Genomic DNA, 27,619 nt, shown 5'->3' with positions numbered 1-27,619 from the left:
CCACCACGACCGCAAAAATGTTCATGTTGTGACGTCATCAACGAAAACGGCATCGAAGCGAGCCGTCCGGGCGGGATTAAACCATCAATTTCTAGAAAATGTGCATTTCGTTTCGAAAATCTTACCGATTTATGAGAAAGTCACATAGTCATTTGTCAAAAACAGCTAAAACATTATATTTTGAAATTTGACACGAGTTACCCTTTAAATCTCAGTCAAAGCTTTTATGATGGAAACTTTTACCGTTTGATGCATGTTGGATGAGAGCCAGTCTGATGTGGAAACATGTGTACCTCTAAAGTAGGCCTTTGGGCCTGCCTGTGACTTTGAAACACCCACTGGGACCGTACTTAAGCAAAATATTTTAACAGCAGGAAGTGGCCAACAAAGCCTAATAAAACTTAAGCCGTGTTAATCTTGAAAGTTAGAATAACTGGACTTTGTTGAATATACATCACACAATCACACATCATATTTATATGCGTGTAGGTCTTTAGACAAACTGTTATTGTGTGCAGGGATTAATATTAACCATTTCTAAAGGCCTATGTAACATATTTTATAAATATGACCGAATATATGCTCATTACTTAGCAAATCAAATGCTGTGTAACATTTGTCAAGAACTGTATCTTGGTGCGCTGATATTTTTATGTGCGAGAAAAAGTAATATTTTCACGGTGTGGTTCTGGCAGGGTTAATAGTGGAATACTTATAATTTGATTTCTAACTTGTGAATGGAATATGTGTCCATATAATTCAGGAAACTCCGTGTAGTTAGAAAGATTTGATTGGAATTATCGTTTCATTTATAGTTTTGGATAACATGTTACAACTCTGTGAGAAATATATCCGTTATTTTATCAATATATCACCGAACCTGTATTAATTGGCAAAGTAGTCTTTCTCATTGATGGATTCACTTGGATTAACTGCTGCTGAGAGATCTTTCAACATTTCTTTTTGAGAGTGTTCGAATTCGAACCGGGTCCAGTCAAAAAGCAATTGACAAAATAATCTTCCTCCTTTTCTTTGGATATCCACTGGTCGTTGACTTTGTCACTTTCATTTTCGGGGAGTAACATGTACACGATTCTGGTCAATTTTGATTGAAAACATTCATTATATTGAGTCGTTATGGATATCGTGTAAACTCGTCATCACAATGATCAAAGGTTGTAAGGTACATCATTCAATAATTAGATACCTCTAACGCTAACAAATCAAAGTGTACTTTCGTATAAAATTTTGATTTATTTTTAACACGTTTTTGATGACCACTTTCACTTTAATACATGTACAAATATCGTTTTGTACATGTGCAAATATCATTTTGTACATGTGCAAATATCATTTTGTACATGTGCAAATATCATTTTGTACATGTGCAAATATCATTTTGTTCATGTGCTAATATCATTTTGTACATGTGCAAATATCATTTTGTTCATGTACAAATATCATTTTGTTCATGTGCAAATATCATTTTGTACATGTGCAAATATCATTTTGTACATGTGCAAATATCATTTTGTACATGTGCAAATATCATTTTGTACATGTGCAAATATCATTTTGTTCATGTGCAAATATCATTTTGTACATGTGCAAATATCATTTTGAACATGTGCAAATATCATTTTGTACATGTGCAAATATCATTTTGAACATGTGCAAATATCATTTTGTACATGTGCAAATATCATTTTGTACATGAGCAAATATCATTTTGTACATGTGGAAATATCATTTTGTACATGTGGAAATATCGTTTTCTACATGTACAAATATCATTTTGTACATGTGCAAATATCATTTTGTACATGTGCAAATATCATTTTGTACATGTGCAAATATCATTTTGTACATGTGCAAATATCATTTTTGTACATGTGCAAATATCATTTTGTACATGTGCAAATATCATTTTGTACATGAGCAAATATCATTTTGTACATGTTCAAATATCATTTTGTACATGTGCAAATATCATTTTTTTCATGTACAAATGTGTCATAGCTTTCGCATCTCATTACCCATTCATTTTGCTTGATAATATTATCATTCATGGATAACCTATTTTTTCCACGACCTTTAACTAAAATTAAATTTCTATCTTTTCAGCCTCTTTTAATACTTTAGCACCATCTCTAACTTACCAACACTCGCCCTCAAAAAAAGGTCACACTGCTTAAAAACTTATCTTTTCGCTTCTTAAACTTCAATATCTCACTCCTTCGTTCATTGCGGTACCTCTTCTGATCAGTTTTGACCATTCCGTTAAAAGTAGGCCCCACCGTTCTTTACTAGTATCGACCGTCGGCATGTGGTGGCGCCGGTTGAAGAATCGCCGTGGCAGCAAAAGGGTTAAGAATCTTTTACACTTGTAGAGGAGACAGACCCCATCGCCTGTCGGTCCAGGAAAGATGCCGAACCAACCTCACCCCATGGTCGATTATGCCTCCGATACCAGCGCAAACATCGTCACATCGGCCAGACGTCTTTTAGAATACGAAGGCTTCTACTCTTATCTCAAAGATGGCGCCACTGTCAACTGGGTTTCAGACCCGTCGGAAAAATACTTAGAGATCTCGCCGATTCATCAAAGACGTCGTTTATTGATCGTCGGCGAGAATTGGGAAGTTGCTAAAAAGCGGAATCGGGCGATGGTTAAGAAGTTGAACGAGATTAGGCAGCGGGCCGATTCTCTGACGAGGCAGAAGTTCAGCCATTTTGTTTCTAGAAAGCCGATTTTGGAGCGTGATGGGGGTCATCCGTTGGAAAGTGAGCATGTATCGCAGCGGGTTAGGGGTCATCCATTGGAGTGTGGTAGGGAGCATACATTGCAGCGTGATAGGGACCATTCATTGGATCCTGAGGGGGACCGTATTCTTGATCCCGTGGTACCAGATCGAGGTCAAGCGATTGTCGTAAGTCAACAAATGGAGCCTTCAGGTCCGAAAATTTTGAAATTTTTACGGAAAGAACTTCCGGTATGAAAAAAGAGACCCTGATAAAGTGTTCAAATGGTCAATTAAGTATTTAGTATTACGCAAGTTATGAGTTTGTATTTTTTTACGGGCATTTTCTGTCGTCTGTTCTGTCCACTTCTTCACTTTTCTTCGTCATAATTAACAATTTCACTTTAGTTAATTAACTAGTTAATTAGTGCATTCATTTCCATATGATCGATTCAGTTTGAATATAATCAATTTGCTAACTAACTGCTTTAATTATCGCAAATTACGCTTATAACAACTAACTAACACAATCATTCTTAACAAATAGTTAACGCATCTATTTGGATAATTCTGATCTTTGGATCTATTTTTAACGGTGGTGACATCATAACGTCATTTTCTTCAGGGTAAACATGGCGAGACTACGCCGTCTAGCCGAGAAACGATTCGGAGCAAGTATCGGGAATCCCTCGAAGAAACGCGATCCGCCATCGCGGAACGTCGCTCAAAATCGCCCGCGCTTTCCGTGAAATCGATGAAGTCGAGCCTCGACGATATGGAGATCGATGAAAACGGCGACATGCCGTTCCCGGAGGATAAGACGTTCGCCGATATCGGGACGTCTCCGATGACGCAGAAGGGCGATGCGACGCCTAGTAGCAGGTAATGGAACTAACATTGGCGACTTTGAATTTCAGGAGAATTAAATCGCTGAAATTTGATTTTATAATTTGGAAAAATTGAAGGCGAGTTTATTCGTTTCTGAATTTTTAATTGATGGTGATATACTTTTTCTTCGGTGATGGTTTCTGTCAAAACAATTAAGGAAGTATATGTTATCTCGAAAGCTTTCGAAAAAGGGCTCAAATTTATAGCTGTACGGTAGTTTGGAAGCTGACTATTCTTGATGTTGTAACATCTGGTTCGGGTGCTATTTGTAATGTCCGAGTAATTGGTAGCAATTTTTCCCCTGGCACCAAAATGTTGTCACGAATTCATCAATCAAACTTGTTTTTGGGGTTTCGCCCGCATCCTGCCAGCACTTTATAACCAATTTACTTGCACACTCCCCTCACAATACATGTATACTGTAAGTTGCCAAAATTTTGCGCGCGTTTCTTTCTGCAAAAAGTTTTGATTCGCGAAAAAGAAATGTGTTAATCTGCCTGAATTTCATTTCTTAAAAAAAATTCACGTTTTTTTTAAAATTGTTTTTCAAAATTTCAGTTTTCAGTTTTTCATTTTTCAGAAGAAATTTTTTTTTCTCTAAAAAACTGTTTTTTTGAAAAATTTCATTTCTTTCCAAAAGATTTAATTTTTTCGAAATTTAATACTTTTTCCAAAAAAAATCAGTTTTCGAAAGAAAATTTTTGTTGAAAACTTTTATTTTGGGATTTTTTGATCTTTTTCAAAAAACTATTTTTCTCAAAAAACGGCATATTGCAAAAAAAAGCGCCAAACTTTGGGAATTTTACTGTATCCACCAATTATAACACAACCATCACCCTCCTTCTAACTCACAGCATCCTCAGGCGGCCGCTCTCACTCCAATCCCATAGTGCACAGTCCGTCTTCCCGCCAGCCAATGAGATCGTCCGATCAGAAACGGCGGGATCGGCGCTGACCTCTCACACAAACTCGCTGCGGACGACACCTTATAACAACCACACCACGACCTTGGCGAGTACGCCAGACCTTGACCGTATCAAAACGCCAAATTTAGACGATTTTGCTCCGGACGACAATGGGTAAATATCATGAGTGAAAGTTCTATGTGACATTCTTTGTTCATCACGAGGTGGTCTTGAAAAATACAGTAGAACCTCTCAATCAAGGACCCTCTGGACAGACAAAGCTGTCCTTAAAAGGGAGGTGTCCTGATTAGAGAGGTCAAATTGAATGGCGCTCTCAAAATCCTTTGAATGAGGCCTAAAATCGAGGTCCCTTGTAGCCGGTGTTGATGGCTGAGTGAGTGAGAATCTTGCCTACCTTGCGGTGGACTCCACCTCTGGCCAAAGTTGGAGTCACTCGGCCAATAAACCCAATTGGTGCCTAACCGTAGTGGCACGTAAAAACGCTCATCCCGCCTTGGAGGAGGAATACTCCGTGGAGAATCACACCTCCGAGTGCAGATCGAGCTCTGAAGAAGAAAGAAGATACATTGTCTAAAATTGAAATGCGTCATTTCAGCGAACATCTTAGACGATTTTTAGACGGGATACAAAGCCGGGGGAAAAGGAGATCAATCTATTTACACAGAAGGTGGATTAAGGGAACTCTTGCTTAGGAATCGCCGATATTTGCCCTAAAATTGCCCCCAAATGCCGGGATGGCCAATTCATAGCGATTTATGGGCAAATGTTGGCGATTTGTGGTGATATAGTGGCGATTTTGTGGCTTATAATATGATAGTGTCAAAAATGCTGCGAATTTACAGCGAATATGTTGGCAGATTTGAAAGGGAATTGTCGACGAATGGTAGAAAAACGGCCACCAAAACACCAAGATATTTTTGTTGTGAACTGCTGATCAAATAATTCCGATTTAAATTGAATTGTTTTAACTGCATTACGGTGTTGAAATATTGTTTCAAGTGCATAATGGTTTTAAAAGATTGTTCTAACACGTTTTGTTAATCTAGCGACTCTGAGAGTGAAATCGACATAACAGCTTGGTAATCTTAATGTTGTTTTGTGTTCATTTTGATGCAAAAACCACGAAATTTGAAGCAGAAAAGTTGTATTTAATCAAAAACACCAGAGGTGGATTTATAGTGGCTTTTGCATTTGAACTCTTTAAATAATCATCGTTGATTAATCTGGGTATCAGAGCCTGTTTAATTGTTAGTTTCCCACTCTGACCAACCCTCCTGTAGCAATTGTAACTTCTGTACACCGTCAAATTTCCGAACTTCAAACTTTATTTTTGCGATTTGTGGCGATTTCCGAAAATTTCGAAAAAACTTCATTTTTACAATTTCATGATTTTCATTTTGATGGATTTCAAAATTTCTTTCAATTTTCAAATCAAAATTTTTTTTCTCGATTTTTGCAAAACTAGGTTACCGGAATCGCAAAAACAGCAAAAATAAAACACTCAAAGTTGTTTGCGATATTGTGTGTAATTGTTGTCCTCATTGCTCATAGTAACAGAGTAACAGTAATTTCAGAGTAAAATTGAAAATGTTACATTTCGACGTTTCCCATCATTTTTCTGACGCACTTATCGATTAGTACCCAGCATTCAATTAATAATTGCACAATATATCACGATGCCAAACCCTTGAGTGCACTAGCTTGATATCATAAACCTTTCCTAATCTAGCACATTTAATTTTTGGTTTCATGACGTCATAAAGTCATTGCACTACTAACTTCAAGCAAAATGAACTTCAGCATCTTACTGGTCTCCAAATGAAATATGAATGACTCAGAGCTCACAGAAAATAATCGCAATTTGAAAAAAATGGTTCGAAATTGACCTCTTCTTGTCCTTACAGGAAATCTCTGACGTTGGCAGAACACCCTGTAGTGCAGGAATACCTCAAGACGTACGATACAGTCATGGCCTTCAAAGACACGCTGGGGAAAATTCTGGCTGAGAAAGGTAATGAAATCTCCCTCAATGGACCACTCTAATAAGCATACCCTCGCCACTACGGACACTAGACTTGGTCCAAATTGTTTCCATTCATTTTCACCATGTTTGATCAGGACACCTGTCTGTCCAGGACATCAGTTGTTTTTAAGATTCATGCTTCTAGCCGACCCCTACAGAGTCTTTCAAATACTAGAATTCCTGTGTCTGTGTCGGGACATTGTGTCACAATTTCGACCCATGGACTTTCTCCCGTTCACACAAAGACTTAATGGGTGATATGAATAAAGACTAGCAAATGCTTTGACTTCAATTTTGTACAGAAAGGCCTAGTGTAAATGTACATGGAGTTTTAGATAAAAGCATTTACTACTCTTTATTCATATCACTCAATGACTCTGTGTAAACCAACATGGTTTTGTCGCCAGGCTTTTGCTTCACGTTTCTGGACCAGGTGATGTCATCTTGAATACACCAATGGACACTTGCTAAGCAGCATGACCTCATCAGGGATACAAATGTGCAGTGCTTGACATTTTCATCGCTAAGATTGTGAGCAAACTTTTTCAGATATGACCTCAGCCGGCCAGGTCCTTACGGAGATGGAGCCGTACGCCTTCAATGTGGCTGAGAAGGTCCAGCCGCAGGTCGAAGATATGACGCGGAATGTGGTCCAGATCTTTGAGGAAATGCTGCAGATGTTATCTGGTGTCATCTTGAGCAAGGGGGTAAGCAGTGTTCTTCGTTGCTAGACATTTATCTAATGAGGGATTGGACGACTTAAGGGGTAACTCGTGGCAAATTTCACCACATAATGTTTTAGCTGTTTTTGACAAATGACTACGTCACTTTCTCATAAATCGGTAAGGTTTTCGAATCGAAATGCACATTTTCTAGAAATTGATGGTTCAATCCCGCCCGGACGGCTCGCTTCGATGCCGTTTTCGTTGATGACGTCACAACATGAACATTTTCGCAGTCGCGGTGGTTTACATTCAGCGATTTTATAATAAATCTAATCAAAAATGGAAAATTTGAGCTTTACATTTGTGATCAACAATTAAAAACGGACGTATTTCCGCAAAGTTGTAAATCACATCATAGTATCACTTTAAGGGTCGACCATAGGCACCACAAGTTTGGCTACAACAAGAAATCCTGAAGCTATCAGAACTTTTTCAAAAAGATGCGAATTCCAGTCTCTCTGCAATACACACTAGACACCCAACCTTGAAAAAGGTACTTGTTTACTTTTTGAAGAATTCCAATTGCTTCTTGTCAAACTGCGGTGCCTATGGTTAGCCCTTAAAGGACAGCAGGCAAGTAGGCATAAGTTAGTCGCATGAAATCACCAATAGGAGTCACTTCCGAATGATTCTGTGAAAATTTCGGTCAGACTTTCTATTTCGTTTCCAGCCTTACTCCGTCGACGGAGCTCCGGAGCGTTCGTTTCTAACCAAGACGGATACGGGTCACACGCTCTCGAGAATTTCCCGCCATTCGAGTGATAGCGTCGGTGATGCCAAGACGGCCGCCCAGATAAAGGACCTACAGGAACAACTAATGAAACTGTGAGTTCCGATTCAAATTCGCAAAAACTGCGATTTCGATCAATGCGTTAGACCTCAGAGGTCTGATTCCATTTCAGCGGAAAAACGTGGCGAGAAATTATGTTCCACGGGCATTGTAATCACTCACAGTTTAAGAGCCAATAAATTACATCAAAGTTGATCTGACGCCTGTGAAAGCGCATAGTTTTTCCCGCGTTCGGGGTAAGTCTCGCCGTAGTGGAAACAATGCTTTACCGAGAACTATAACACTGCATTAGTTAGTCTCTGCACGAAAGTCAAGACTAGTGGCCGGAGTTAAAATGTTCGGCCAAACCTGGAACACTTTGACTGAAGATTTTTGGCGGATTTTAAACTTTTATTTTGATCGATTGGTTGATGTGTTTTCCTTACAGAGAGATGATGATGGGAAGCCAAAAGGAACAGTATGAGGAAAAGCTTAAGTAAGTTTTCATCAGGTGGATAAAAAATACCGAACTTTAACCGTCGTTTTAAGTACACACTCGCTATCAAGGCTCTTGTGTTGGTTCAATATTGTTTTTTTCCATTCAAAATGACCTCTTTAATCAGGACAGAATTTGTCAGTCCTGTGGGTGTCCTTAAAAGAGAGGTTCTAGTGTAATAGAAACTGACTGCTTCCAACTTTGTCTTGTGTTGTTTGCATTCAATGTGACCTCTGTAATCCGTACACCTCTCTATTGAGGACAGCAATTGTCAATCCCAATGGTGTCCTTATTAGAGAGGTTCTACCGTACATGTATAAGCGACGCTGTATCTCCTTCAGCCATAACACAGTCGTCATGATGGAGATGCAAGATACCATCAACGGTCTACGACGCGAGATGTCAACTATCGGCATCCAGACGCGGACGCCGTCTGCCGCGCCATTACAGCCAGTCGGCTCGCCGATCATGTTCACGAGGCTCGATTCAGAGAGGAACTCGAAAGTCATGAAGAAAGCCGTGATGACCAAGAAGTTAGAGACGAAAAAATATCAGGTTTGTGAAATTTTTAGATTATGGCCAGCATTTATACACGGTTCGGTTGGCTTTACCATTACAGCTATTCACAAAAATGTTTGAACTTATGTTTTTTGACCGTTTGCTCTGCACTTAGGGGCATTGTTCTCCAGGGAGTATTCCTCCTCCAAGGCGGGAGGAGCATTCTTCTTTTCCACTACGGTTAGGTGCCAATTGGGTTTATTGGCCTCGAGACTCCGGCAAAGGCCAGAGGTAGGGTCCACGCAAGCTACTCATGTTTCTTACTTGGTGGAGTCTTGGACCTGCTCTGGCACAGACACCAGATACCTCGGTTTTAAGTCTCGTTCGAAGGACTTCAAAATCTCGGTTTGAATTTCATCTCGTCTTTCATTTTGTAGGCGGCCGTCGAAAAAATGGATGAGTACGTCAACATTCCTGCTCAGCGCTTGGCGCATCTTGTACGAAAATACACCCACCATTGTCAAATGAAAGCAATTGAAGCGAATGTGCGGTTGAGTCGGAGTTTGAACGACGAAGTCTTCCATATTCTCGACAAAATGGAGCAGTTGCAGAATCGCCGAGCGCAGAAATGGGCGGAGAGAATGGACGGGATGGGCTCGGAGAGGTTGCGTCTCGCCCAGCTGCTGATGGAAGTCCTGGACGACATCGAGATGGAGTCGGGGATATTTTTGATAAAGCCGATGTACTCGTATAAGGGGAGGTAAGATATGAGGATGTATTTCGCAACGCTTTGCCATGGTGATTGTAACTGTTTCCATAGCTACTGAGAGATTTCCATAGCAACCATTCAAAACAGCAACAGAAACCATCAGTCTAGCAACCTGATATTTTCCTTAGCGACTAGGAAATTTCCTTAGCAACCAGTACATTTCCATAGCAACCGCTACAAAATCATAATACGTTTCAATTTCAGGGAATATCTCAACTTGTACGCAAACCGACAATCGCGAGCGCATTCGCAAAAGTTCCGTACAGCGAGCCCGTTGCCCACTGCCCGAACGAATGCTTCAAGTCGGGCGTTCGGGCTTGCACCCGCACCAACCCCAGCATCACAACTGAAACACGACAGGGAAATGGAGTCTGTTATGCGGGAGGAAGTTGGGAAGTTATACAGCCAGAAGACGGATGATGGGATATCTGGGGCGTCGCTCGGATATGTCACGGGCGAGAAGACGGGTGGAATGTGGAATGTAAGTTTACGTTAGTAGAACCTCTGTATTACGGACACCCTCGGGACTGACAAGTGCTGTCCTTAATAGAGAGGTGTCCTGATTAGAGAGGTCAAGTTGAATGGAAATAACCAATTTGGGACCAAAACTAGCATCCTTGATAGAGAGGTTGTCCTTCATCTCCACACTTCACCTAGTTGGAATTTTTCTTCGCAGGTTGAGACAATCATTGAAATCCTATCTCCACATTGGTGATTCACGCTGCGTATGACACACATTTTAAGTGTTCATGGCAAAGGTGTCCAGACTCGGGTCAAATTCAGTGGAAATGACCAATATGGGATCAAATGCAGCATTCTTAGAAGAGAGGTCATCTCGAGTGGAGAGGTGTCTGCTAAGATAGATTCCACTTTTGTTTCTTAAAAGCTGCCTTATCTGTTATTGTAAAACTGGGGCCAGGTCTAATCAATTTTGTGTTTCATTACCTTCAGTCCTCACTGTCTCAACCCAAGGCCCTGACAGAAGACAATCTCCTCTTCCAGTCATCGATCCTGAATACTCCAAGAATACTAGAACTAGATGTCAACAGGATGATGATTGGGCAGAATCAGATCAGGTGAGTTGGTTGCCATAGCAACCATTGAAACTTAACACATGATTGGTCAGAAACAGATCAAGTGTGTTGGTTGCCGTAGCAACCATTGAAACTTTCCACATGATTGGTCAGAAACAGATCAGGTGTGTTGGTTGCCATAGCAACCATTGAAACTTTCTGCATGATTGGTCAGAAACAGATATTAGAACCATTCTGATGATATCAGTCATTTAATAAATTTTACGTTGTGATCACTTTTTCTCAAATTTTCGAAGATTTTCGCAAAAATTACGAGTTGATATTTCTTCTCCAGTGCGAAGATGCGTGGAAGCCTGGGGGACGATCGCCTGATGAATGCAACGCAGACAAACCTACGAAACTACGTTACGGTAACGCGGCCAACAAACTCATCGACTCCTAAGAAAGAGCACCCGAAATCTGGGAGTACCACCGTGCCACCCACCACACCGTATATGGATCGCAAAGGTTCGGGAGATGGCCACCGGGGGGCGTTGCCGCGAGATACGGTACCCTTGCCACCAATAAGTCCGACCATTTTGAAAGAGAAGACGGGGACAAAAGGTTCGTAGAAATGTTGATAAATTTGAAATTGAGGAGACTAGATTGGATATAAATGGCAATGGTGATAGTAATGATAGATTTGTTTTGGCCGCTCAATTTTCCGTCATGAGAAAAGTCAATGTCTTGACTAAGATGATGATTGTACCTTTCATTCTCATTGTTCTGATCGACTTCTAATTCTCCTTAATTGCAGTGTTCATCTTCTAGCGCTGAAGTAAATATGTGCTCCAGATAATTTATGCATGATTCTGCATGTTCCCAATCCGATTTTGTAAATTGTGCATGCATGTTCCTTTATTATCCCGGCACTGAGGATATTGATTCTCCAGATTTCTCACAAAATACCCCAATCACGGTTTATTCACCAGTTGTTTGCTCACACCTGGGGAGCTTATACGATACCGTGGCGTCCGTCGTCCATCGTCGTCCGTTAGCGGAGCACGTTTCGTCACCGCTAGGGCCAGATGGCTAAAACTTGGTGTGATGGTAGCTTGGGGCAATATGCCCAGAATTGCTTTTCTTTTTTGCGATATGACCTACTTAATAATATTATTCAATGGAATCAAAACTGGTGAAACTAGCCAGAATCTGTTCTCCCCATATCCACTGCAAATGACATGCATGCATTACATTAGCCGTGGTCCCTGGACCATTTCATGTATCTATCATTACGTTCCAAAATTTTCAGCATCTTAGTGTCACTCGTGTTTGCCCTGAAAATCCATCTAAATAGGACACAAAATTATAAATTGTTATAATTGATATCTAGACATGTCAGAACCCATTAAACACTGCCAATGTAGTTGTTGATGTCGTACAGATGCTGCATGCAAAAATCAGCTCAAAATTCCAACCGCTTCATGGTTTTTCAAACATTTGGTAAATTTTTGCGAAATTCTGCCATCAAACTCAAAAAGGGGCCTTGGATCCAGGGCCCATATGACCATCAATGAGCATGAATGTATAGGACTGAAAAGCCTGTAAGACCTGGGTACAAGGTATTTTTAAAGTGGTCTGCATCCGCAAACTGTACGTGATATAATGCTGAAAATGCGGGATATTGATGAAAGATACATTATCTGATAGATGTTAAAGTAAAATTTTTATATCAATGCTGGTTTGGCAGTAATTATTCAAAATATCACGAAAACGATATTCCCTCTCAATCAACTAGACTTTGATGTTTTCACCCCAAATCTTGGTTCAGTACTCAGACTGACATTGTCGTCCATGTCATCAAGAAAATTTTCAAAAAAGTTTGATATTTTCAGATCATATCCAAGTTGTCATTTCGTGATATTTGGAAGAATAAATGGTTAATTAGCATTCATATCGATATTTCGCTTTTGCATCAATCAGATTATGTATCTATCATTACGTTCCAAAATTTTGAGCATCTCGCATCGCTCGTGTTTGCCCTGAAAACCCATCCAAAAATGACCCAAAATGATATATTGTTATAATTGATATCTAGACATGTCAGAACCAATAAAACACTGCCAATGTAGTTGTTGATGTCGTACAGATGCTGCCTGCAAAAATCAGCTCAAAATTCCAACCGCTTCATGGTTTTTCAAACATTTGGCAAATTTCTGCAAAATTCTGCCATCAAACTCAAAAAGGGGCCTTGGATCCAGGGCCTAAATGACCATCCATGAGCATGAATGTATAGGACTTAAAAGCCTGTAAGACCTGGGTACAAGGTATTTTTAAAGTGGTCTGCATCCGCAAACTGTACGTGATATAATGCTGAAAATGCGGGATATTGATGATAGATACATAATCTGATAGATGTTAAAGCGAAATTTTTATATCAATGCTGGTTTGGCAGTAATTATTCGAAATATCACGAAAACGATATTCCCTCTCAATCAAGTAGACTTTGATATTTTCACCCCAAATCTTGGTTCAGTACTCAGACTGACATTGTCTTCCATGTCATCAAGAAAATTTTCAAAAATTTATGATATTTTGAGAACATGTCCAAGTTGTCATTTCGTGATATTTGGAAGAATAAATGGTTGAGCCGAGAAGAATAATATTATTCAATACCGGTGAAACTAGCCAGAAACTGACATGCATTACATTACCCAGGTGAGCACATGGTCCCTGGACCATTTCATCTCTCATTCGTTTTCACTGTCACGTTATTATCACCACGTTCTGTTTATTTTCAGTCAAGTTTGAGCAGCCGAAACCCCCGGCCTCAGTCCCACCTGCTAAATAGGTTTCCCCGGTAGTACGAGCATTCCTTGTCGCTGGTTAAAGTGAATTTCGCAAGGACAATACAATGTCATTCCTTTCGATTGGGAAAAGTTCAACCCTGTGAAGGGCTCTAGATCCCGTATCAACAGTTGAAAAAACATTAGAACGAATGAACACAAGCATGTCAGTCATTTTCACCCTTTTGACATTTGGGCCTGTTTCAGCTCTGCAACCTCCCATCCCGCTATAACCATCGCAGATAAACCCAATAGTTTGATAAAAAGTGTAAATATGTATTTGTCCGTTCCTTGATGCTAGGTAGTTGTTTACCCTCATTCCTGTTTTTGAAAGTTCAGCCTTTAAGAAGAGAGCAATCTTAGACCTAACGGACCCCGCTACCAAGCCGTCTTACCAGGCTCCTTTAATTCCCTCATCCTGTTCCATTATCTTAAAGGGACAACATTGGCGTGTGTTTTGTTGGTTGTTCATCCAAAATGGCCTCCAACAGGACCGTGACTTCTCCTCACAGGATCATTGCAAAGTCATGAAACTGTATGAAACATAACGGAATGTAACGACCGCCCGACCTGATCTTTGGAACCCATGTCCGAATCTTCAACAGAAAATCGTTGTCATTGATCAGCATAAATGTAACGCTACAAGTGGCGGTGCATAGTGGCGAGCAGGGACATTATCCTCCTGGCTACCGTGAAATTTCACGCCCGAGTTATCCCTTTAATTCAGCTTTTAGTCTCTAGCTTCTAGCCTCCTTGGGAAATGACGGAAACCAGACGGAAATGTATATAAATCATGTCATGCAGCATCGCTCGAATTCCATTCCAACCCCGCTTAAAAACCTCCCGCCTTTTAGTACCCTTCCCGCTTATTTAATTTTAGACGTACCCAGCCTTCCAACCAGTCCTCCCCGAAGCCCTCCCGGGTCCTCTCTCCGAGAAACGCCACCCCAAATAATGGAGATAACGGTAGAAGCGGAAATCCCGCCAGAACGTGTCGCCATGGAAACGGAGGAAAACATTACGAATAATAACGAGGAGATGACTTACAGTCATATTACGAAGGTGATTACGCGGTCGTCATCTAAGCAGAGCGTTAATACATTGGAGGTTGCGGAATCGGATTATTATGCGGATGGGGACGAGGATTAAAACGATGTTGGAGGTCGCAGAATCAGGCCTTATGCGGAGAGAGATGGGAATTTGGGACATTTTGGACATTGTAGCTGTGTGGGGGGGATTTCTAATTGTGGACATACATGTACATGTTCGTACTGAATATAGATTTCAACAGTGCTCGTGGTAGATAGATATATAGATGCTATTAACACCTTCAGCGCCGAACCACGTAGATCTACGTGGCCCAAATCCCCCTTCTTTGAGCTGGTCATCGGAGTCTCATGGACTTCATGAAAGAACTACGCCATCGCCATCTTCAGGGTAACAGAGGAACTGAAAAGACAAGAAGAGGTCTTTCCAGTTCCTCCCTTGCCCTGAAGATGGCGATGGTGTAAGTTCAGAACACTTCACGAAAGAACTACGCCATCGCCATCTTCAGGGCAAGGTAGGAACTCTTCTTGTCTTTTCAGTTCCTACCTTGCCCTGAAGATGGCGATGGCGTAGTTCTTTCATGAAGTCCATGAGACTCCGATAGCCAGCTCAAAGGGGAGGGGATTTTGGGCACGTAGGTTCGGCGCTGAAGGTGTTAAATGCCAAGTTTCATCAAATTTGCACGCATAGTAACCGCACAACGACACTGTTTATATCTATTTTCCTGTGCCACTAGAAAATACAATGAACTCGAACTATAAAGGCCTTTGAAGCTATCCGTCCAACCATTTATGTGATACATTTGTATTTATATGAAATTATATGTTTTGTTTTTTAACTGTCTTCAGTGAGAACGTGGGAACCATTTGTTTGAACAAACTAAGACCCTGTATCACGACAGCATGAGAATAGATCGAATCTTTAAAGGGGGACTATAGGCAGGAGATAGGGGACAAATCGGCAGTCTTTAGATTATTACAATGGAATCCCCCTAAGCGGACACCTCTTTATTAAGGACATAGTTTTGGTCCCAAATTGGTTGGTTGTTTACAAAGAAAAGGAGAGACCTCTGTTGGTGGCTTGGTGTACTTCGATCAAACCTGGTCGTAGCCCCCCTTTAAGTTTGTGCATATTGTTTTGTTCCATACTATAGAGCTGTGATAGTGTATGAAACTGTTTACATCGAACTTAAACCGTCCAGTGATTTTTAAGAATGAAATAAAACTATTTTGTAAAATCTGTTTGTTTTGTTTTATCTCGAATGTGATACGGATTTGCGTGGGTAGACAGACAGCCTATCTACGTTACTTTTTCACATCTTTGGAGCACCGAAGCAAATGGAGGAAGGATGTCCTGGTTCTAAGGAGGAGGATGCTGCGTCACTCCATACAGCATTTCTTGACAGACAATTTGTAGAGTACAGCCCAGATGGGGTTAATATCGTCATAAAAGTTAAAAACTTTCCTTAACACCTTCAGCGCCGCTTAAGATCTACGTGGCCCAAATCCCCCTCCCCTCAGAGTAGGTTATCGGAGTCTCAGCGACTTCATGAAAGAACTACGCAAGCGCCATCTTCAGGGCAACGTAGGAACTGACAATACCCGGTTGGTCTCTTCGGTTCCTACCTTGCCCTGAAGATGGCGATGGCGTAGTTCTTTCATGAAGTCAGTTAAAGTTCTGAACTACGCCATCGCCATCTTCAGGGTACGGTAGGAACTACTTGCCCTTTTCAGTTTCTATCTTGCCCTGAAGATGGCGATGGCGTAGTACTGCGGTACAGGCCAAAATTTTGCTATAAAAGTCGGATTATTTACAATGCGATATAAAAAATCTCTTGCATCGCTGGTTTTCCCGCACAGATGTGATCGTCCTCTTCGCGAAGAACTGGCATGTCCGCGGATAGTGGGGACACGGCCGGTGTAACAGTAACAAATGAACCCCTTGAAAAAATGTCCGGCCCTATTGTATTCTGCAATATGGTTCTATAGAGACCCTGGCCGTCAATAGCTCAGAGATTGAAGCGCATAATAGAAACCTTTGTTTCCCGGACATTCTATCCAGGGACATTTTAAACTTCTACACCGGATTCGCCAAGGTGAAATGGTACATGAGCGGCGGTCACATTTCCCCGAACTGATCAGGTCAATAAAAAGTGATTGCGACACCATTCAATCGTGCCGTCACACCCTGGTCAACTGGTTACCAAACCATGTTCGTTACAAGCAGAAACCCGGGTCGCTCCCTGATAGGTCAATGCCATGGTGCGAGGCCACGTGATGTGACGTCAGTCTGAGGCCATTCCTCTCGAGTTCGCCAAGGTGGTCGGAAGCAAAATCTCGATTTTCTTCTAAATTTCGCAAAGAATTGCAGATATTCTGGTAAGTTCAATTGAAGACATTCCATTTTGTTAGAGTAAAGTGCTGAGAGCGTCAATCTTGATTTCCCCTAACCAATTTATGGCAAAATGTCCTCAAAACTATTGTAGGCTACTTCCCGCCATGAAGATTGAGGCCATTTTGTTTTCTTGGACTAAACGTGTTGTCCAGAACTTCGTCGGTATTTTCTCTCCCCTCAGTTGTCGAACTCAATGATAGCTTGTGTACCGAATGTATTTTGCAACATGCTCCACTCCTCTAGAACTTTGGAGATTTTGTGCAAAAGGTGGCACGGAAAAAAAATGTCAGTCTTACTGCCTCGGGGGGGGGGGGGGGACAATATATTAGGGAGTTTTCGCAAATCCCCGAAACGCCCACGCGAACGCCTATCCAATTGTTCGACCTCCCGATTACGATGTCGAACAATGGGATAGGCGTTCGTGTTGGCCTATCGGGAGATTTGCGAAAACTCCCTAATTAACCCACTTTGACCCGGTGTAAAAGAAATGCAAGTCCCCCCGGAACCTAAGTCTGGTCCTAACCCTAAGCAAACAATTAACCACTTTCGTTGACAAAACACAGCTATTGTATGGGGTCCTGCATTCCTAGGACGTCCATTCCTTTTACATTGGTCTCCAAACCATCAAGATTATCAGTAATGTTGGTTTGACTCTGCCAGCTGGTTATTTACCACAACAATCAAACACAACCCACAAGCTCGCACCCAGGTGGAAGGTTAATGGAATAGAACACTGGTTGGTATGATAGAATTATGCCATCGGCCTGTAAACGAGATCCATGGTTGATGTGGCCTCGCGAACTGGACATGGGGGTCCATTAGTCCATAACAAGCGATGTGCATTTCATTTAGCTTCCACCTGAGGGCGAGCTTGTGGGTAATTGTTGATTCATGTATTCTGGTGATATGTTGGTTTGACTCTGCCAGCTGGTTATCCACACCTTGGAGGGTCTGTTTGTGGAGTCTCCAGTTATTTTGCCTGAACAAGTTGGATATACGCTAATGTTGGTTTGACTCTGCCATACTTACTTTCAAGTTGTTCATAATATTTTGAAGCATTTAAAAAATGACCCTGAAGCCACTATGGATATTCCAGCTGGCAGAGGGAAAATTACAAGTAATTTCAAATTGATTGAATCTCAACAAAATTTTGTGTACAACTTCCTGACAGTAACACAAATATATCCTGAAAATTTCAGCTCAAAATCCCAAGTCGTTCATGATATTTTGATGTATTTCCAAACCTGATGACCCTCACGCCACTATGGATATTCCAGCTGGCAGAGGGAAAATTACAAGTAATTTCAAATTGATTGAATCTCAACAAAATTTTGTTTACAATTTGCGAAATTTGCAGGATATTTTGGTGTTACTGTCAGGAAGTTGTACACAAAATTTTGTTGAGATTCAATCAATTTGAAATTACTTGTAATTTTCCCTCTGCCAGCTGGAATATCCATAGTGTCTTGAGGGTCCCTCAGGTTTGGAAATACATCAAAATATCATGAACGACTTGGGATTTTGAGCTGAAATTTTCAGGATATATTTGTGTTACTGTCAGGAAGTTGTACACAAAATTTTGTTGAGATTCAATCAATTTGAAATTACACTTGTAATTTTCCCTCTGCCAGCTGGAATATCCATAGTGGCTTGAGGGTCTTCAGGTTTGGAAATACATCAAAATATCATGAACGACTTGGGATTTTGAGCTGAAATTTGCAAGATATATTTGTGTTACTGAGAGGAAGTTGTACAGAAAATTTTGTTGAAATTCAATCAATTTGAATTTACTTGTAATTTTCCCTCTGCCAGCTGGAATATCCATAGTGGCTTGAGGGTCGTCAAGTTTGGAAATACATCAAAATATCATGAACGACTTGGGATTTTGAGCTGAAATTTGCAAGATATATTTGTGTTACTGTCAGGAAGTTGTACACAAAATTTTGTTGAGATTCAATCAATTTGAAATTACTTGTAATTTTCCCTCTGCCAGCTGGAATATCCATAGTGGCTTGAGGGTCTTCAGGTTTGGAAATACATCAAAATATCATGAACAACTTGGGATTTTGAGCTGAAATTTGCAGGATATATTTGTGTTACTGTGAGGAAGTTGTACACAAAATTTTGTTGAGATTCAATCAATTTGATATTACTTGTAATTTTCCCTCTGCCAGCTGGAATATCCGTAGTGGCTTGAGGGTCATCAGGTTTGGAAATACATCAAAATATAATGAACGACTTGGGATTTTGAGCTGAAATTTGCAGGATATATTTGTGTTACTGTCAGGAAGTTGTACAGAAAATTTTGTTGAGATTCAATCAGTTTGAAATTACACTTGTAATTTTCCCTCTGCCAGCTGGAATATCCATAGTGGCTTGAGGGTCTTCAGGTTTGGAAATACAATGGGCCGATCAAAAGTCCTGGTGACAAAGAAAGCCAAAATAAACTTTGGTAATAGGGTCTATGCTGCAGACTTGCTGTGATGCAAGGTCGGAATGTTAAGAAGGATGGTAGAAAAATATTAGCCATCGGATCCACCCTGACCCTCCCGTGATACGAATAAAATCTCTGTTCCGTTGCAGGATGAGTTGGTTTTGGCAGGGCCTTGGTCGCTGATAACGAATAATATCGAGAACAAAGATTGGTCTTCTCATATTTTGAAACCTTTTTCGATTTTTATCATTTTAGCTTTGGCCACACAACTTTCCTTGGTCTATGATATGAGATGACGGTCGAGGTGTCCATGGTGGTAAGAGATGACAGCCGGTGGTCCATGATGCTAGGAGGTGAAAGGTTCTGTCAAGAAATCCCTCGGTGATCTTAATCCTAGCTAGGTGATGGACCATAATCAGCAGTCAGATCAACAATGTTCAATACAAGGCCATCGCGTCCTAGTCCTAGTCTTTCATGGTGATCGGTTCGGCAAAGAAGGATAACGCGGACACAGTACCATACGAGGCAAGTAAAGTATAGTAAAGCATTGTTACTTTAAACTGGTAATAAGTAGAACAGAGAGCACATTTTCATATCACAATAAACCCGCCATAATGATGGTGATGGCTATTGCATTACCTGTGCAGGAAGTTCCTACGCAGCTGAAAGGCTCGGAACAAAAAGTCGCCTCCTTCTCCAAACAGGTTCTCTTCCATTGACTCCGCTGACAAACAAGTTCCCTTGGGTATTTAGAATCCTGATAGTCAGACCGTGATACAGTCAGCCACACAGAAAAGCAAAAAGCAAGTGTGGATATTTGCTAATTCATCGAAACATAGTGACCTATCCTGGGATAGAAATCGCCAGGTCGCCAGCTGCATGAGACACTGTCGGAAACACAGTGATGTCCACTTGCAAAATTCTCAAAATTGTTTTATCTTTATTTTCCAGGTGGGATGTAATACACACGAAGCGGCTGGACTCCACAGGGAATCAAATGATACAGCAGATACAATACTACACACGGTAAGTTGACTTACGCAACTCGAAATTGGCTTTGATATCGGCAGAAACATGCCCACCACAATGACTGGTGGAAGAATACAAATGGATGTGACCTTATCACAATCAACATTACCCTCAAGCTCGCCCTCAGGTTGCAGCTCTATGAAATGCACAGCGCTTGATATGGAATCATTGCTGTGGATGCCCTGGACACCAGGGCACATCAACAAAGGAACTCGTGTACAGGCAGATGGCAGAATTCGATCACGCGTAGTGTTGTACAATTCATAGAGCTTCCACCTTGGTGCGAGATTGTGAGTTATGTTGATAGTTATGGTCAAATCCGTGTGTTGTCGTCTTTGGTGATCTCACCACCTTGCGACTTTAATTACCCCCCTTCCCAATGGGTACACTGATGAAAGAGGCGGTTTCTGATGACGCAGCCGGAAATGTCCTCGTTTGAAAGCCTTCTCCTTCTCCACACATGATACCTTATTTTTACTCCTCTGACTGTAAGTTACTGATGGAAAATGACCCTCTTTAGATAAAGCCAGCAGTAAATTAGAGGAAGTATTCATCTGAAGACTTGCCTTGGCTATGATAAGCCCATGTAAGGCATTGAACTTGGCTTCTCTAATGCACTTTCCATTACCCTCATTGAAATGTCTGTCCATTGGAACAAAGGGCTTTGACCATCTTTTTGTGGGAGCCTTCTCAACTGCTCCCCACTTTGTTCTGCCTTTGGCCACACCCCAGCTATTTAGGTATTTCCACTCCTGGTCCCAAGGACGGCTGTGTCCAGCTCGGCCTCGATCGTATCAGAGTTTTATTTAGCTTGTTCGCGACCAAATCCTGCAACCCTGACAAGTTCCTTTGTTTTGTTGTTAATAAGTTTGCAAAATTCTCAAACTTCCGTGATTTTCTTTTCCAGGTGGAATTGCGTGCACACCACGTGCCAATGACGTCATCAAGTCACGTGATCTATATGAGAGGACGACGTATCGGCAAAGGAGGGAACCTTTCCTCGCCAAACAACACGTGAACAGTTTAAGGCAAGGCCAATTCTTTGTAAAACTGAATGTCGAACACTAGTTACACTTGTCAAAGTTTCTGCTGAAATTAGTTCAATTTGAGTTATAGTCCTTTTCAAAGCAAGCTTAGTAAACTGTTGGTCAATAACTACACTATGAGAGCGTCTTTGTGTATAGAACAACACTCGGTTTCTCCCAATCTCGGCCTGAAATTCAGGCTATTACATGTCAATGAAAACATGCACCTAAAATCCTGAAAAATCCCCTGATAGTCAGATGAAATGAACAAGACAAGGCAGTAGTGTGGAGAGCGTCTTACTGTGTTTTATTTGACACTTTGTACAAGATTTACAAGTTTGGAAAGGCAGAAACAGGACAAGTGTAACTAGATACTAGAGAGGTTTCGCATTTACGTTTCAGTTCACGTTTCAAAATTACAATCTGAAAGAACAGTTTTGTGGTGTAAGTCAAAGGCATGGCATGTTAGCCCCTTCTTTTTTGAGAAATCACAAGAACGTGCACGTGCGTCACAGACTTTTTGAATACTTAAACGTAAGGAAAAACGTAAGATTGCGAAACCTCTCTTTTTGCTCTGTTGCCCAATGCATGAACCTGACATGGTACCTGAACATGGGAAATATTGTTTGAGTGAATCGGAAAACCAGAAATTAGAATGAACTTTGTCAGTAGCAATGTAATGATCTTTGGGTCTTTGCTTTATTACCAGAATACTCGAAGTATCAGGTGGAAATTGTAAGAAATTGAGAAGAGTTTTATTGGTTAATTATGGGAGCAATCTTTCAAGCTACATGTGATCAGGTTCATGCACAGGGCTACAGTGTTAGCCATTGGTGAAACGATTGTTCCATCTCGGGTGTATCTTCATCAAGGTGAAAGTACATTTAGTCACTTGGGGAATTAGTCCTATCCTATTGTCCAATGAGTGTTCAGCGATTTACAGTTAGAGATGTATGCCTTCATAATACGATCAAAAACGGGCAAAAAAGACTTTCGCAAAAAAAGTTGAAAAAGGTTCAGTCTGGATTCGAACCAGCGATCACCTGCACTAAAATCCAACGCTCTTACCACTACTCCATAAAACCACCCACTGGAAAGGGCCGGCAATGTGAGAGTCACTGAAAACATGTGCTTAGACCTTCATCATTGAGTTATGTCACGATCATTCAATTGAGTATACAAGTTCCGGGACTCTTTGTCCAAATTGTGTGGATTTCACGTCACTGCCACAGACCCTTTGATAGGGCCATTGTGGTCCCTTAATCTGTATATTCCATTGAATGAGACAATAGGGCCTACTCTTGCTGGCCCAACTCTCCAATAATTTTTCCGCGTTTCTGTGTTTGCTGGGAGTTTGGTATCACAAGCTTGTGATATATCAATACAAGTACAGGGTGTTAATCAAAACAAGTTACAGTCTTGAGGCCTAATAGCCGTTGTTCTAAATGACTTGGCCAATTTGATTTGTACCATCAACAAATAGAATCCCTCAGAATTTGTTGCATACTAACTGAAGTATAATCTATCCAGTTCATGTACTTCTTACACAACTGGAATTCAAAATGTTTTAATTAACACCCTGTATACTTGATGAACATATCACGTATAAGTTCCAATTCAAGGCCGTGGCAGTTGTAGTTTGACTTGCGACGGTGATTTCAAAAAGTATTTTTTGTGTATAAAAACCTTATCATAGTCTCGAACTACACCTTCCACCATGGACCACCCAGGCTCCTCAAGTCTGGTGTCCTCGAAAACCCTCATTCAGCCCCCCTTTCCATTTTGGGAAAACATTCAATCAGAAATGGAAAACATTTGTGACACCCTGTATATGTGTATTTATGTTGAGATGTCGGATATTCCGTTGTGATCAAAAGTAGAAATCAGTTTATCAACAACATCATTAAACTGCTACAGTACGAAGTTGTTTCTTAAGAATATCAATTAAGAAAACAAAACCCCTATAAACTAAAAGTAACACGTATTCACCCATTCTGAATTACATCAAGCTGAGAATCAATTTGGTGATCCGATTTCTGGTTGCGGCTAACTGGGTCTACTCTGGCGTCCGATTCCAGACCATTAGCGTACTCTTCCATATAAGGCTGCGGCTGGGAACGAACATCGCCGTACTGGGTCCTCGCATGATAAGTGGGCAGTGACACCGCATCCAGATTTTGATGTTGAGTTCTGAAATAACTAATTGGTACACCCAAGAATTGTCTGTGTAATAACAGACACATTTCAATCGTGGGGTAAATTAATCTATGTCACTAAAGCAACATCAACATTCGAAATGTTTGAAAGGAATTATCAGGGCATTAAGATATCATTATCAATCGCCCTTTTCTTAAAATCATACTACCAATCCAGAACTTAGATCCAAATCAAATGAAATGTATGGAAATCCATCCTCTTCCAGACTGTTCAAGATATTCTAAAGAAACAATTAACTGACGGCAATACTCTGTACAACAGATTAAGATTTAGGCCTTAATTACTGGTACTTGATTCAGACTGTGTAAAAATACTTTAATCTCACTTCTATAAGACCATCTAATGAACTTTAACGAAGGAATGATTTCGGCTGCGGTATATCCTTTGACTTCCGCAGCTGTACGGTAAACTGTAAGACTTCACAAGCACTGAAGCTGTCTTATCACTTTCTATTTGCTACGCTGATTTGGGTTGTGTTAAAATTCACGAAAGTGGTCTTATATTTGTGATTTTACAGTATTTCGCCTTCTTTGCGTGTACTGTGAAATGGTTAGTAGTTATTTAAATAAAACTTTTGTTTAAAATTGACGTGTTTTTGGTTCCTTCGAATTCAACTTAATCCTTTTATTTGAAACATGGAAAATAGTTGTCAGTTCAGAGTTAACTAGTTATATCTGCAGTTTTGTTTCAAACAATTTATTAATCTTTAGCCTCAGCACGGTTTGCAAACAGCAAACTTTATTCCATGAATCTTTAATGCAGTCATTGACAGACTTTCGAACATGCAGATTACCGCTAACTAGTTAACTTATTGTGAGCTGACCAACTATCAACACTCTTAGAAATAACGGTTTTCATGATTTTCTGTGGGCACGAATCTTTCTTTTCTTCAGAAAACCTTAGAGATTTCCAAGGTTTTCAGGAAAGCGGAAAAGGTTCCTGGGCTTAAAATGATCTAAAATCCTTCTTGGTGCTTTTCTGTCTGATAGAAAGCCGGAAGGGTTTTTTAACACGTGCCACATTGAAAACCTTTAATTCTAAGAGTGGATCCAGGAGTGTATTTGGCATGTTGTCCATTGCAAACTTCAATTGTTGTTGTTGTGTTGAATGTTTATCTTTATGCTCAGCCATTAATACATATTTCTTCAAAGCTTGTATTATGTGCAGCATTGAGTTTGTGAGCAAAGTTACCAGATACCGTTGGTTAATTTGCTGAACAACTTGTTTTTCACCATTTTGTTTAGCGTGAACTATTCATGTGTGGCAGAATTATTCATGTTTGATGCTATTTCTGTTCAATTGCTGGTAAAATGTCAAAAAGTGACTTTGAAACTGTTCAAATAGGCTTGCCTATTCCGAGACGAACAGATCATTTCAAAGTTCCTCCTTTGACGTTTTCACCAGTAATTGTACACATCAAACTTGCATTCTTCTGCGCAACACATAAATACTTTACACTATTCACTTGGTATTACACAAGTTGTTCAGTAAACTGATCAAAGAACTCTGACAACATCGCTCACTAAACTTCAATTGGCACATAATATTAGCCTTGAAGACTAATAATGTATTGATAGTTGAACAATAAGATAACAATTCAACTCAATAACAATAACAATTGAACTTTGCAAAGGATTACAAGCCTTATACACTCCTGGATCAACGGATTTTGCCCAAAAAAAGGGGGACCCTCAGAATATAGGCTATCTCCAAAAACGTCAAAAAAAAACTCGAGCGTGACCTCGCTCCGTAACTTTGCAGAGGAAAAAAGTTACGAGGGGAGGTCACGCACAATTTATTTTTCGAGTTTTGTGGACTTAGCGTATTTTTCAAGAATTTGTAAAGGAAAAAAGGATGACTCAGCGATTTTGTACTTAGCGTATTTTTCAAAAAAAAACCATGGAAAAGTTACGGAGCGGAGTCACGCTCGATTATTTTTTAGCCTGCTGTGGACTTAGTACAATTTTGAAGAAAAAACACAGGAGAGAAGATTCAGGAGAACTTTGTTCAGGAGACAATCATAAAATCCAAGAAGAAAACAGATTGAATCATTGGTTTATTGATTCATTACTGTTTGGAAAGGATGTTTAGAGATTATTGAGAGACATATCCAAAGACAAATAAGAAGAAAATCAAAAAGATTTTTTGATATTTGTTAGTGCGCTAACTGACCTCGTAACCTGGGGGGAAAGAAGGAAGATATGATATCAATTATAACGTTTATTAATTCACTTTGAAAACATACAGAAGAAAGAAGAAGGTTACAGACAAAAAGGAAATATAAAGTCAGATTCGAATGGCATTCGTGTCAATTAAGGCTTTCATCATGGCGTTTGTCTTGACATGTAGTAGTCATACGTAAGGCTTTCATCATGGCGTTGGTTTGTACAACTCGAACAAGAAGGACCTGCAAATATATGAAATAAAACGAGAGATTGAAATACGGCAGCATAGGTAAGACGGTACTAAACCTGTACAAATCAAATCTAAAGGCATCTCGCCACTGATTGACTTGAGGAAAATCAACATCAACTTGATCAAGTACAAATCAAATGTACAAATCAAATGTACAAATCAAGTCTGAATGCATATGTATGTCACTGACATATCGCTGGATCACTGGCGAACGGCGAACGGCCAAAAGCTGCGAGCAAAATTCGCGAATGCGGGTGAAGGCATGCAGACTGGACTGGAAATAAATAGGGGCTGGAAAAAAAATTACAACAGACCGTCGGCCATTTTGGAAAGACTGTGAATACGGGTCTTTTAAAAATGGCGAACTTTATTACCCAGGAAGTCTATCCCCAACCGGAAATGACGTAATTTTGATTTTTAATTTTTGATTTTCAGCAAGATACGCAATATCTAAGTTAATATTTCAAACAAAACCCATGCATAATTTGAACTATCGTCTTGATAAAACAATCCCGCAACTTTTTTTCGACTAAGTCTGTACAAATGCCACGCCGCCCAACGCGGCTTATTGAATGAAAAAATCACCAAATCTTCAAACCCAAAATATGTGAATTTGGTCCACTTTTCAAACTATTTGAAGAACTGAATGTTATACATGTGTTGTAAACTAAAAGTTTTGGTGGAAATTTACAGTATAAAATCGTTCCTACCGTGAATATTTTAGATTTTTGTTGGAGCAAGTTTTGAAGACAAGCTTTGACAACATGGCCGCGGGACTGAAGAAGACGAAGCAAAGCGCATGCGTGCCACGTTGAAGATGGCCAGCGTGAATGATTGCCGGAGCCACCACTCAGCTGACGACAGAACTAGAACAAGAAAGTCGTGTAACCCGTTTTTCTGTCCCCAGCAGACCGAATAGGACAGTCACATCCAATGTTCAGAGGACACTTTTTATCCAACATGACGGACTGAAGGCTGTCTCCGGCAAACTCGAGATGACAGTCGCATCGAATGTTCAGGGGACAAAATAACCGATCTGAGGACTGACGGCTGTCCCCAACAATCTCAAAAGGATATATATGTATAATCAGCATAATTTGACGAACGATTTCTGCCGTCGCAACGAATCCCTAGCCCAGGAACTCCCTCAGCGCTTATTTGTATGAAGTGACGTTGCGTCTTAATAGGAGGGTGACGGCAGAAATCGTTCGTCAAATTATGCTGATTATACAGGAAATTAACATCTTTACTTCAAATTGCAGAAAATACACTCGAAAACGATGCTTTTCATTGATGTCAGGGGCATTTTTCGTTGGTCCTGCTTTAAGAATCACCCTGTACATTGCATCGCAAACTCGCACAAT

General features: G+C 40.5%; 1 protein-coding gene across 3 annotated transcripts in view; it reads left to right on the top strand.

The window, feature by feature from the left end:
* Positions 1–15,953, top strand: part of LOC135498802 (centromere-associated protein E-like) — a 66,177-nt gene extending 50,224 nt beyond the window's left edge. For 2 of the 3 annotated variants that reach the window (XM_064789261.1, XM_064789259.1), the window contains 13 exons: positions 2,391–2,930; positions 3,367–3,623; positions 4,484–4,708; positions 6,460–6,566; positions 7,128–7,285; positions 7,974–8,128; positions 8,521–8,568; positions 8,910–9,123; positions 9,504–9,826; positions 10,040–10,316; positions 10,787–10,911; positions 11,204–11,472; positions 14,575–15,953. In XM_064789261.1, coding sequence (XP_064645331.1) covers positions 2,391–2,930; positions 3,367–3,623; positions 4,484–4,708; positions 6,460–6,566; positions 7,128–7,285; positions 7,974–8,128; positions 8,521–8,568; positions 8,910–9,123; positions 9,504–9,826; positions 10,040–10,316; positions 10,787–10,911; positions 11,204–11,472; positions 14,575–14,843 — 2,967 coding nt within the window. In that variant the 3' untranslated portion in view covers positions 14,844–15,953. The remainder of the gene's footprint in view (positions 1–2,390; positions 2,931–3,366; positions 3,624–4,483; positions 4,709–6,459; positions 6,567–7,127; positions 7,286–7,973; positions 8,129–8,520; positions 8,569–8,909; positions 9,124–9,503; positions 9,827–10,039; positions 10,317–10,786; positions 10,912–11,203; positions 11,473–14,574) is intronic. The other variant, XM_064789260.1, reaches the window with a different exon arrangement.
* Positions 15,954–27,619: the final 11,666 nt, after the last annotated feature.

This window comes from Lineus longissimus, chromosome 14 (genome assembly GCF_910592395.1).
Source record: "Lineus longissimus chromosome 14, tnLinLong1.2, whole genome shotgun sequence".
NCBI classification, from domain to species: domain Eukaryota; kingdom Metazoa; phylum Nemertea; class Pilidiophora; order Heteronemertea; family Lineidae; genus Lineus; species Lineus longissimus.
Note: the sequence above shows the minus strand (reverse complement) of the source record. Positions and strands in the feature narration are given on the sequence as shown.